The sequence below is a fragment of the Trachemys scripta genome, chromosome 6 (assembly GCF_013100865.1).
Source record: "Trachemys scripta elegans isolate TJP31775 chromosome 6, CAS_Tse_1.0, whole genome shotgun sequence".
Classification (NCBI taxonomy): domain Eukaryota; kingdom Metazoa; phylum Chordata; order Testudines; family Emydidae; genus Trachemys; species Trachemys scripta.
In genome coordinates this window covers 114636327-114649287 of record NC_048303.1, presented here as the reverse complement: position 1 = coordinate 114649287, position 12961 = coordinate 114636327, and the positions used below count along the sequence as shown (strand labels likewise).

The 12961-nt window shown below is 43.1% G+C and overlaps 1 protein-coding gene across 1 annotated transcript in view; it reads right to left on the bottom strand.

Annotated features, from left to right (window-relative positions):
* The window catches only part of SVEP1 (sushi, von Willebrand factor type A, EGF and pentraxin domain containing 1), a 172050-nt gene that overhangs the window by 35068 nt on the left and 124021 nt on the right, over window positions 1-12961 (bottom strand). The window contains exons 36-40 of the mRNA XM_034774932.1: window positions 11425-11592; window positions 8569-9241; window positions 4058-6843; window positions 2713-2938; window positions 1455-1610 (exon numbers count right to left, since the gene is read on the bottom strand). Coding sequence (XP_034630823.1) covers window positions 1455-1610; window positions 2713-2938; window positions 4058-6843; window positions 8569-9241; window positions 11425-11592 — 4009 coding nt within the window. The remainder of the gene's footprint in view (window positions 1-1454; window positions 1611-2712; window positions 2939-4057; window positions 6844-8568; window positions 9242-11424; window positions 11593-12961) is intronic.

Here is a 12961-nt window from a genome sequence, read left to right as displayed (position 1 = left end):
CTAGTCTCACAATATCTTGAACAGATTCACAAGATTCAAAGTGGTAGCCGTGTTAGTCTGTATTAGCAAAAAGAACGAGGAGTCCTTGTGGCACCTTAGAGACTAACAAATTTATTTGAGTATAAGCTTTCATGGGCTAAAACCCACTTCATCGGATGAATGCAATGGAAAATACAGTAGTAAGATATATATACAAAGAGATCATGAAAAAATGGGTGTTGCCATACCAACTGTAACGAGAGTAATTAAGGTGAGCTTGTCTATCTTCTCCAGATCAATGAGACTATTTACATCCTTACAGTAAAACATGTGCATAAATATTTGCCTGGGGAAGGACCAGAATGTTCAGCACCTTGCAGGATTGAGTCCTAGCAGGCTGATTTAAATACTGTATTATTTTCATTATTCTTTTTTGCATTGCAGTAAAGCCTAGGATCAGGACCCCTCTGTGCTAGGCGCTGTACAAACACAGAGCAACGAAAAGGTCACTGCCTCACAAAGTTCACAATCTAAGTATTTTCTGTTTCAGAATTGTTCCCTACCTTACCATCCCTGTTCCTCACAATACCACCACCACACCTCCCAGGCTCAGTGCAGGATCTGACAAGGTTAAAAGGCCACTTTTCATAATTTATGGAAAAATCAGAAAGACGTAAGTTTTCTAACTTGTGATAGGTTATGACTTGCTGTTATTTTCTCACTAACTGTTACTTTGTTAAGACAGTATGGGCTAATTATAAAAGCACAGGACAGAGCCAGAAGCACTGGACTGTGCTCCCTGCCCTGCCCCGAAGTAAATCTGAGCAAGCTACTGCAACGTCTTTTTCCTTATCTGTAAAACTGAGATACTATTTATCTACATCCAGGACTATCTGAGGCTGAGATCACTAATGTTTGTGAAGTGCTTTGTGATAGTCAGGTGGAAGGTACACTGAGGGAGCCGTGGAGTCCTAGCAGGAGTGCTGAACTGAGCTGGGGTTGAGGAATCTGGGAAATAAGTCTATGCTTATATTCAGTAGATCAAAGGGTGAGACAGTAACTCTCGGTTCTGGTTTCTCTTTGCAACGCTTTAATAGAATCCACTGATTTAAAAAAAAGAGCTGCATTTGCTAAGGGCCCAAACCACCTTCTCTTCTTACAAATCTCTTCCCTCCCTCCACCCACTTTTTGCATATGAATTGCTGACCTGTATTTTATATTTATCTGAATTGCAACCTGGTCAAGAAAGGGTAGTGGTCTTTTGAAGTGTTTTGTACAGCCCCATCTATATGTGCATCATTCTATAGGCAATAGCAACAGCAAGAAAAAGGCATAAATGTTCAGCAGAAGTTAAGAAAATAATCATAATACATTCTACTAAACAAAGAGGATAAGCAAGAACAATAAAGATGATAATACAAGGGTTAATCTTAATAGTATTATTGGTACATATACTGTGGATTCAGTTGACTTACTTGTAATTCATAGCCAGCCTTGCATTGATAAAGAACCGCATCCTTGTAGCTGTAACTAGCACCAAGCACAGTTCCATGTTCTGGGGTTTCTGGTTTCCCACAAGACACAGGGACACAGATATCATCAGAAAATGATGGCACCCAACTGCCATTGTGCTAAAAAGCAAGAGAAATAACTATTAAATGAGAACATCAGAAAACATGTGGGAGAGAGCTTTACCAGTACAGAGATGGGCAATAATTCTCATTTATTATTATTTGCAGTAATGTAACATTCAGAGGCCCCAACCTAGACTGGGGACCCACTGTGCGAGCTTTGCACACTCGCATAGAGGCGCTTACAGAGAAAGGGCAAAAGGGGAAACAGAAGCTCAGAGAGGTGTGAAGAGAATTGCTCAAAGTCGCAGAGCAGGTCAGTGACCGAACCTGGAATGGAACCCAGCTCTGTAGACTCCTAAGCCAATACTTTAACCCCTAGACAACAATGTTGCCTCTCCAATGTATCAGTCAACAGCTTCAGCTATGCATCCAAATACCCAAAGAACTGTTCAGCAAACAGAGGGGAGGAGAATTGTTTTTCTCACCCGTTTACATTTTTTATGTTAAGTTTTTGTCTGTTGTGGGATGGAAAGTCGGAGCGAACGGACCCCTGCAAACTGACTCAACAGAAATACAAAAAATAGCACAAGCAGGGAGAGTTTATAAATTCTTCCAGTTTTAACTCTGGAAGGCCCTGATCTTACACACGCACATTCCCATGCTGAACTTGGCTCACGTGAGTAGTCTCCCTGTCTCTAATGGGTCTACTCCCAAGCCTGAAGTTAAACAGATGGGTAGATACTTGCAGGATCGAGGCCTGAGGTATTATTGGCCACATAGCTGAAGAGGTTTGTTTTTTACAAATACAAGACCTGAGGTTTTTAAAGGTGTCAAGGGATTAAGATGCATGATCCCCATTAATTTCAGTGGGAGCTGAAACAGAATTAAGAGTTAAAACAGAATAAAGTGAGTGAAAAAGAACGTTTAGTCATAGTACAGTATTATGGTTAAGTAGTAAGAGGAGAGGACTGTTTCCCAAATCTGGAAGCCTGTGTTTTTTTCTTAAGGGAGGAGCAGGACCTGCTGTATATTTTACAGTGCATTAACCCTGTATTGTGTACAATCAGGAAGCAGGGCCACCTTCTACCCACAGATGAGTGCACACCTCCAAGGATAGTGATCTGCACCTTTAAAAAAAGAAAAGGCCAACGCTCTTTACCTGGCATGTAGATGTGCTTGCTCCTGACAAAGTGTAGCCTTCTGAGCATGATAAAGTGATGCTCTTATTCACAGTAAACTCATCACCAGAAATAATTACATTGGTTAGATTTGTGGGCACGGGACATTTTCTGAGGCAACAGGAAATGCTCTTAGGAAACCAGTGTCCGTCTTCCTGACAAGTGCATGTATCCATTTCTGTTTCCATCACGTAGCCCTCCAGACATCTGCAATGCATCAGAATCATTGGTACACACGTGTACGATGTTCTAATCCTCAAGGTACAAAACCTACCATGTGGCTCAATTGTCAATGTTTGTTTCTTATGAGCAGCGCCTCTAGATTTCTGTATCAGTTCAGCAACCTGCTGTGAGAGGGTTGAGGCATTTTTGCTGTGTGTTTATAAATCTGGTGGCAGGAGTTTGAACTGAGTCCATCCCTGGCTGCGTCCCCCTGCTCCAGCAGCACAGAGTAAACAGGGTGGATTCATCACCCTGGTGATTCCTTGTGCCTAGGAGAATCCCCATGTGATGTAAAGACACAGTAGCAGCTCCTGTGGTTTGGGCAGAGAGGGTATGGCTGGGTGAAAGGGGTATGGTCACAGTGTTATGTTCTGGGGATTGCCAGTTGCTGGATCTGCCCCTGGGGGCCGTTGGCAACCTGAGGGCTGCTCTTGCTTGCACCAGGGATTGGACAAATCCCAGGCAGACCCCAAGACTGGGAGAAAGCAAAGGTAACTTAAAGACATATTTGCTTTGCCCCACACAGTCCTGCATTGAGTGCAATTCAATTGGACTGGAGAATTTGGCCCTCCATGGGGTTTGTTTGTATGCACACAAACATACACACACCAGTTAAGTGTGCTGAAGTGAAAATCCATCCACCCAAACCCTTACAAGCAGGGAAGTCACCTGTTCAGGTACCTTCATTTACATGCTGTCCCTCCCACCCATCCCTCTCTCATTTTAGCCACTCTCACTGATAGAATCCACTCCTCTGCTAATATAGTCACTTCAGCTTCATAGAAACACAGACACACACATACCTGGAAACTGTAACACAAATTCTTTACCACAACCTCAGTAATATTAACGTATACTGTGCACTCTCCATGGCTTAAATGCATGACATGCTGAGAGTTTGTGGGTCAATTATGAGGCTGGAGTGAGGCGTTACATGGCAGCGGGAGCCCCAAGAATGTGTGTCAACCTCCTCATGAGGTCTGCTCCACAGCTTTTCTATGTATTTTATAGCCTCTCACGAATTGAATGTATTCATTTGCTTTAAAGGTCCTATGTTCATTCCTTTGACATTTCAGGGAGATGTAATTACAGCAGCCTTCTTACCTGTACTGGACTCTGCTTCCATAGGTGTGGGCCTCTCCGACAGCCACTGCATTAGGAACGGAAGGTGGGGGTCCACAGGACATCAGCTCGCAGCGTGGATACGGCTCACTCCAAACGCCCGTATCTGTACAAGTCAGCTCTGGCCTCCCTTGTATGACAAAGCCAGTTCTGCAGTTATATATTACAGTGTTCTCATCCACAGAGCTGCTTCCACTGATAAAGGCACTGGGGATTGTTGGTGGGGAGCCACATGAAATCCGCCCGCAGTGTGGAAAAGCAGAACTCCATTTGCCAGCTGCCTCACAGGAGAGTTCAGAAGGCCCTAGCAGTTTAAAGCCCTCCAGGCACTGAAATCGTGCACTTTTCCCGCAGCGGAAATCTTGCCCGATAACAACCCCGTTCTGAATCAGTGGCGTGGGGCATTCACAGGGGACGCAAGAGGGGAGGCTCCCCCCCCATGAGCCATTGGACAAACACTGCCGCAGTGGATTTCCACGTAACTCATAACCGGGAAAGCACACATACTGTGTGTATTCCCCATAACTGAAGCCTGAACTATTCAGGAAGCCATGAGAGATGTCTTCTGGGGGTCCGCAATTGACTGGCTCACAGTACGGAGCCTCTGTATCCCAGGTGCCATCAGCTTGACAGGTAAGTATGGATGCTCCATGCAATATGTAGCCTTCACTGCAGCGATACTGAACTTCCTTCCCAACGCCATATTCGGATCCAATAATTTCTCCATTGGGAAGAGGTAGTGGTACTGCGCACCTGACGGATTTACAAACTGGAGTGATTCCACTCCAGCTTCCATTTGCAAGGCAGACTCTACTCCTGTCCCCATGCAGCTGGAAACCTTCATTACAGCTGTAGTCCATGTGTTTCTGGAATGTGTATTCGTCTCCAATCACGTGGCCATTTTCTAAAACTGGTGGTTGGCCACAAGAAACGGGGATGCAAATAGGCTCATTCCCATCCCATTTTTGGTTATCCTGGCATGTCCTCTTATCTGAGCCATTTAACTGGTACCCAGGATCACATTCATAATGGACCACACTCCTGTAAGTATAGTTTTCTCCCTTTATGTTTCCATTCATGAGTTTGTTAGGTGTGGTACAGGATACCACCTGGCAATATGGAGTAGCATTACTCCACTGTCGGTTAGGCAAACACAGCCTTGTGTCAGAACCAATTAGCTTATACCCTGTTTTACAGGCATATTGCACTACGCTACCAAGTGTATTCTCGGTAAAATGTAAAAAGCCATTCTCTAGGGGTGAGAGTAAGTCACACTCTATTGATATGCAGACAGGGGCACTGCCATTCCACGTCCCATCCTCTTGGCAAGCTAGTATGGGGTTTCCTAATAGCTCATAACCAGCGTAGCATGTGTACATAACTATGGTTCCATATAAAAAGTTTGTCAACTGTACTGCATTAGTTTCCTTCAAAGGACTTTTTATATCTTTCCAGCTACTAGCAACTAACGTGTCAGAAAGAGGAGGGCTCTCAGTAAGATGTATTCTTTCTTGGTCAAAATGTCCTCCTTCACTTCTAACCTGCACATATTCCCCGAAGTCAATATGGGGAGGCAGGCCACAGTCTGTTGGTAGGCATGCCGGAGTAAAGCTAGACCATCCCAACTCTTCACAAGTCTGCATGGCAAGACCAGCCAGCTGGAAACCTGGAAAGCAGCTATAGATGATCATAGCCCCATAGCTGTAATCTGCACCTTCCACAAAACCATTCTCGATGGGCCGAGGGGGGTCACAGTTTATGGCTTTGCAAGACGGAACATCTGCGTCCCACTCTCCTGTCTCTAGGCAGCTCAGTACATTCAGCCCTTTGAGCTGGAATCCTCTGTCACATGAATACGTAACAGTCTGCCCATAATGAAAGTGTGTGTCTGAATATTTGCCATTCTGAATCTCCTTAGGTTCTGGGCATTCAACAGGCTTGCAAGCTGGCTTTCCACCGAGCCAATGACCATCTTCTCCACAGAGAATAGTTGTGTTTCCCAGTAATTCAAAGCCCGGTTTACAAGTGTACAGTGCTGTGCTGAGGTAAGTAAGACCCTGCACATCTACAATGCCATTCTGAATTTCTTCAGGCTGGGGGCATTCTACTGGAATACATTCTGGCAATGGAAAGCTCCAGGAGCCATCAGCTTGGCATCCAATTGTAGATTCTCCCTTCAGTAAAAACCCATCCATGCAGGTGTACGTCACGGTGCTACCAAAATGAAGAGATGATGCCACAGGGTCACCAAAGGGAATGTATGGAGGCCCATGGCACAGTACAACCTTGCAGACTGGAAAGGAATCATTCCACTGTTGTGACGGCAAACATTTCAGCACCGAGGAACCATGCAAGACATAGCCCTCTTTGCAGGAAAACTGTACAACACCTACTTGGTGAACCATCTCTTTCAAGACGAGCTGATTTTCAATCAGTGGTGGTTCTGGGCACTTTGTTGGCACACACTTTTGGCTTTGCTTCTTGCTCCACTTCCCAGACTTCTGGCATGTCCAAGAGGCATCTCCCATCAGCTCATAGCCCTCATTGCAGAAAAACTCAACCTTGGATCCCACATCAAAGCTTTCTCCCTTTGCATATCCGTGCTGGATAGGAGGTGGTTTGCCACAACTGAGAGGAACACAAGAAGGTGGCGATTCACTATGCCACTGACGATTTGCTTGGCAGACTGATACTGAACTTCCAACTAGCTTGTAGCCAGCATTACATTGGTAGTACACTTCATTCTCAAAGAAACGGCCAGTCATGCTCTGTAAAATGGGTGAGACAAATGGTAAGTAGAAGGTAAAAACTCTTGACCCTGGCAGATGAATTTTGATTTGATTCGTCTTTCTGTATCTAATTGCTAACCAGACACAAGGATTGATTGCAAAGAAATAAACGTTTGCACTAGCAATATAGGGGACAAGTTCTGCCTTGACTTGCACCTGCTGAGGTCAATAGAGTTGCACTGAATGAAACATTAAAAAATTTTAAAGCTTAATGTTCAAAATTTAAAGCTAGAAAATGTTTTCCTGGACACACATGCAAAAAAAATCTGTACATGAAAAGGGAGAAGAGCAACAGAAGGCTGGAAGTAGGCAGAGGAGACCTCTGCAAATGACATGGCTCTTTAATTTAAAGCTTTATCCAGTGTACAGCAGTGGTTCTCAAACTTTTTTTCCCGCAGACCACTTGAAAATTGCTGAGGGTCTCGGCGGCCCACTTAATGATCTTTCCAAATGTTGTTTGTACCGTTAGCTAACTCTTGTAAAGCGCTTTGGATAAAATAATAACAATAATAAACACAGTTTGAGAACCTCTGCAGTATTGTACTTGCAATCTCAGGTGTTCTATCTCTACAGCGAAGAAAACTTTATAGGAACAATGCATATTTATCACGGTAGAAAAACAGTATTCATGATAATACATAATAATAATTGAGCAAACTGAAATAAGAATGCACTAGTGAGGGAGTTTCATTTTTTCAGCTGATTTAGCCACTTTCTATAACTGGCCTTCATAAGAGAAAGTAATTATAATAAGATGAGTTTGTTCCCTTAAGGAAGCAGTTAAAATGGTTCTAGGTACATTATGCGCTCTCAGCTTCTCCTAGTGGAACTTTCTTACCATTATCAACCTAATTACATGGGGGCCACTGTGTTACAACCATAGTTCAGTGGTAAAAGGCAGTTTCATGTTTGGTTTCACTCTTAGAATCTTGATTTCTGAGATGCATCCTTCCCACTCTTCCTATAAGTTATTACTGCAGCCTCGAGAGAGGATGTTTGTTCCCCCTCCAGCCTCAATTCTAATTGAAGCTAGATCTTTACAATAAAAAATAAATTTGATCTCGCCTCTCCCCCCATATCCCATGAAGTTTAACATTAAAACATTTTTTTGTACGTCGGAGTAGAACACCCATCCAGCAATAAGAGTAAAGCTGCGTTCATTACACCTTTTAGCTCTGATGAGGTTATTGACTTCTAGCTTTTATTTATTTCAATTTAATTTGATAGTTAGGCCAAATTCTACCCTCAGCGGGGGCTGTGTGCACATCCAAAAGGAAGGATTCATCCCAGAGTTCTCTGTTTATTTCAAATCAGATGTTTCTGGTAGTAAGAACAAAAAGAGCAAGGTTTCTGAGCTAGCTGTAGCACCTGGATAGATCTCTAGGGAGCAGTGGGAATTGGCCCACAGACTGGAGAGGACAAATATGTAGCGAGACATTAGGAAAACCAATTGGTAGAGTGTTCTTTTGAATGTCATAGGAACTCTGCGTCTCCTACATCAAATCCTTGTTCATAATAGGAAATTCTGTTAATAGGCTTGTGTTTTTGAGAAGCCTAATTCTGATACAAGGCCATCCCCATCATTCCTTTGCTTATCAGTTCTGCTTGCATCCTACTTCAACTTTAGTGGGCTAGCCAGTGGGAATCTTTAAGACACCTCAACTTTGCCAGCGCAGCGAACAGCTTGGAAAACACTTATCATACCTCAATGACTCCGTTTTCAAGCTTGGGTGGTTCTCCACAAGACACCGGATGGCAGGTAGGTAGGTTACCACTCCAGTCTCCTGTGGCCTCACATGTCCTTTTCTTTTCTCCTTTGATATAGAACCCTTTGTTGCAGCTGTAAGCCACCACTGCTCCAAAACTGTAGTTGGCTCCACTCGCATAGCCATTTCTAATACTCGGTGGTTCCCCACAGCGAACCGGGATGCATTGGATAGTCAAAGGAGAAGGAGTCCACTGACCACCTCTGTTGCACTCAATCTTAGCAGACGTGTTTAGGACAAAACCTTCCATACACTTGAAGCTCACGGCTGAACCAGCAGGAAACTTTACTTTATTAACTGATTCCAGGATGGCGTACGACACTGTGGGCGGCCTCTCACAAAAATCAGCGATGCAGTGAGGCATCTTCATGCCAGCAGGAGGCACCCACTTCCCTTGAGCATTGCAAAACAGCTTGGAATTGTCCTCCAAGCTGTAGCCATCTGAGCAGTAGTAATAAGCTATATCGCCAAACAACCGATGGGCACTCTCTGGGGAAGCATGTTCCACATGGGGAGGTTCATCACAGGAAACCGCCAGGCACTGCTGGTGACTCATGCTCCACTCACCACTGGCTAAGCATTCTACGGTGTCAGGGCCAATTAATGTGTAGCTGTGGATCAGGAAAAGACCAACAACATATGGAGTTAGATTGATAACTGAAGGGTTAAGCCACCCCACATGCCCTGGAAAACTCTACAAGCAGAGCTTCCTAGAGCTGGGAAGGGTCCACTTTAGACAATAGTCGCAACTCTAGTGTGACTGTTTACTGCTTAGATACTACACCAAGGGCTGCTATAGAAAAACCTATTATCTATGGAGAAATAGGTAGTCTGGCTATCCGGACACACAGCAAGACTTTACCTTTTGGTAAAGCTTTTCCACCACAATCAGAACCACATTTACAATAACAATCCAGCTTCCACACCAAATGGAAACAAACCAAAAACTTCTACCGAAAGCAGAGCTTCTTATAACTAGAGAAGGAAGAAGAGTTGAAGGCTCTATGAAATCCAGTGGGGTTCTTGCTATGCCAATCTAATTGACCTATGAAGTACTCAGATACTATGGAAATAGGTATCAGCACAAAATCCTAAGCTAGTTAGCTAAAAATATTGTTGTTAATGGGAATATTGTCATTTGGTAATGACTCTTCCATAAGAAACCACCAACATATATAACAAGAAATACTTTTAAAATTCAGTATGACATGTAATTTGTTTCTAATCTTTCACAAATACTGCAATTTTAACATGTAGTCAGTGGATAATATTATATTTAGCTAATCAGTCTCTGGCATTTGATCATAAGCGGCACTTCATGCTGCCAATTGTCCCACTTAAACTGCAGTTGTTTAAACACAAAATGTGTTGTCTGTGAGTTTATTTAAAGTCTTACATTTTCTGTGGTGTGTTCAAACAAAAAGAGGATGAACAACAACCCACTGTGAAAGTCTCTGATGAATCTTTGCAGCTGAGGGTTGGAAAGTGACTGTTTAGATTTTGTTGGCCACATCTGTAAAAGTACTTTGACTTGTCTGCAGTATTTATTTTCAGACACTGTTGGCTGGGATTCCAGGGAAAAAAAGCACAAAGAAGTGCCAGTTTTTAATATGACCCATCATTATATTCATTATCATAGAGGTGACAGTTGTTTTCTCCAAATGCTTTTAAGCCGACCTGTTTAAAATACTTGTACCATAAATAACAAAGCATTTTAAGAAAAAGAAAATGAAGAATTTAATGTAATTATATCAGATACAATGTTGAAGATTTCAGCTTGGCAGGAGAATGATTATACATTTATTTTGTTCCTTTCATCAAGAAGGAAAACAAAATGCTCTATGAACTTAGACCCTGACGTTGCAAAGACTTAATGTGTGTGCTTAACTTTATGCACTGAGTAGCTCTAATGACTTCAACGGGACTACTCACAGTGTGTAAAATTAAGCATGTGCGAGAAAGTCTTTGCAGGACTTTGCAACCTCCTCTGGGATGAACTATGGCATATATTTAAAAATGCACAGAAGTACTACACAGACAGAAAATGAAGAAGGACACTGCATAGCTGAAACTGCAGAGAGATGTTCATGAAGGTGGAATGTAATTCACCCAAATTAGAATCTGGCCTTTACACCAGGATGAATATCCCTGCTCGCCAGTGGGAGGAAGGCTGTCCAGTGGTTAGGGCACAGCCAAGGATGTGGGAGACATGAACACACTTCCCTACTCCACCATGGACTTCCTGTGTGACTTTGGGCAAGTCACTTTGCATCTCTGAGCCTCAGTTCCCCATCTGTAAAATGGGGATAATAGTCACTCTTTATTTTATTATTACTCTAGTGAAAAGAGCCATGGGATCCTTGATTTTACAATATGTCTCCTCTCAAATATGGCACTGCCAGCATCACACACTGTTTCAACAGTGACTAGAGGGAAAGGGGCTCCAATTGAATTACCAGTATTACTGCCTTCAGCAACTGGATTTCCCTGTAGCGCTCCCATTCAAGTCTGTATCCCACCTAACTCTAGCCGGCTTCTGCAACCTGACAAATGGGCTAGTATTGACACATACCAACTTTCCACTTCACAAAAACTGTCAATCACCTTTCATTTCCAGCTAGCTACAACCGAACCAAGAATTAATTAATGAGCATTGATAAAACAGCCATGTTCTTAAGAGCATGTGACCTCAAAGAATCGCATTAGGACCTAGCCTTACAGCGAGTGAGCTGCTGTGTGGCTTGACAATTTTTACTCATTGTGGGTTTTATTCTAATAGTGCTAATGTACATACCCTTCCTTACACGTATAAGTGACTGTGTTGCCAAAAGTAAAGTTATTCCCACTGATCACAGCATCTTTGATGGCAGGAGGGAATCCACAAGAGACAATTTTGCAGACAGGTGGTATGCTGTTCCAGTTAGCTGAAGCTTCACACACAAGTACTGGGGGACCCTGTAAGCTAAGAGAATTAAAGGTTATTATTAATGTGTAACTGCAGTTTGTATGGGGGTGGGGACAGAAGCCGGGAGCTCCTTCAAATACCTTCTAGCTGTAATCCTAGCCCCAGTGAAGTCATGGGGAAATTTGCCATTAACTTAATTGGGGCCAGGATTTTACCCTCTGTTCACAAAATATACGGCTAACCTTGTCAGAACAAAAACGAGGCGTACTTGTGGCACCTTAGAGACTAACAAATTTATTGGGGCATAAGCTTTCGTGGGCTAAAACCCACTTCATCAGATGCATGGAATGGAAAATACAGTAGGAAGATATATATACATAGTACATGAAAAGATGGGAGTTGCCTTACCAATTCTAACGAGACAATTCAATTAAGGTGGGCTATCATCAACAGGAGGAAAAATCACTTTTATAGTGGTAATCAGGATGGCCCATTTCAAACAGTTGACAAGAAGGTGTGAGTAACAGTAGGGGGGAATTAGTATGGGAAATTAGTTCAGTTCTTGTAGTGACCCATCCACTCCCAGTCTTTATTCAGGCCTAATTTGATGGTGTACAGTTTGCAAATTAATTCCAGTTCTATGTATGTATATATATCTTCCTACTGTATTTTCCATTCCATGCATCTGATGAAGTGGGTTTTAGCCCACGAAAGCTTATGCCCAAATAAATCTGTTAGTTTCTAAGGTGCCACAAGTACTCCTGGTTGTTTTTGCTGATACAGAGTAACACGGCTACAACTCTGAAATTTGTCAGAACAGCAGGTGATCAGAACTACTAGAGGAGAAAGCTGAGAGTCTATTCTGGTCTGGATCGCTCTACTGACGCATATAAAACTCCCACTGAAGCAAATGGAAGTTCTGCCCACCTGTGGACTGCAAGTTTGGGCCATCAGTGTTTGAATTAGGTTATTTATTTATATACCACCACAATGTGCATCTGCAGAAATCTGAAACTTGATTCACCCAAAAGACTAAGGAACATGTTGATATTTAGATTATTTTTCAAAAAGCCATTCATTCCCTGTAGGATGTTAAAGGTTTTTGCTGGCTGAGGAAAGGCCTAAGATATTAAAAGTTAGCTGATTTTTTGGTTTCCTTAGCTATAGTAACACCAAGGGATATGCACAAAATGGCACAGTGTTATTCAGGCATAGTATAATTCTCCGGTGAAAGGCCATCTCCAGTGCTGAACCGTTGCACATAAGATGTGTGGCACTGCCAAAGAGGTGGGCTCTGCTCAGGCTTGGAACATGCCAGTGTGAAAAAGAGCATGTGGGGTGGACGACAGAAGGGACTGGATCCGTGCTTGTACAGATGCCATGACACCCAGCATAGGGGCGTGGTGTGGAGGGTCACTGGCTGGAG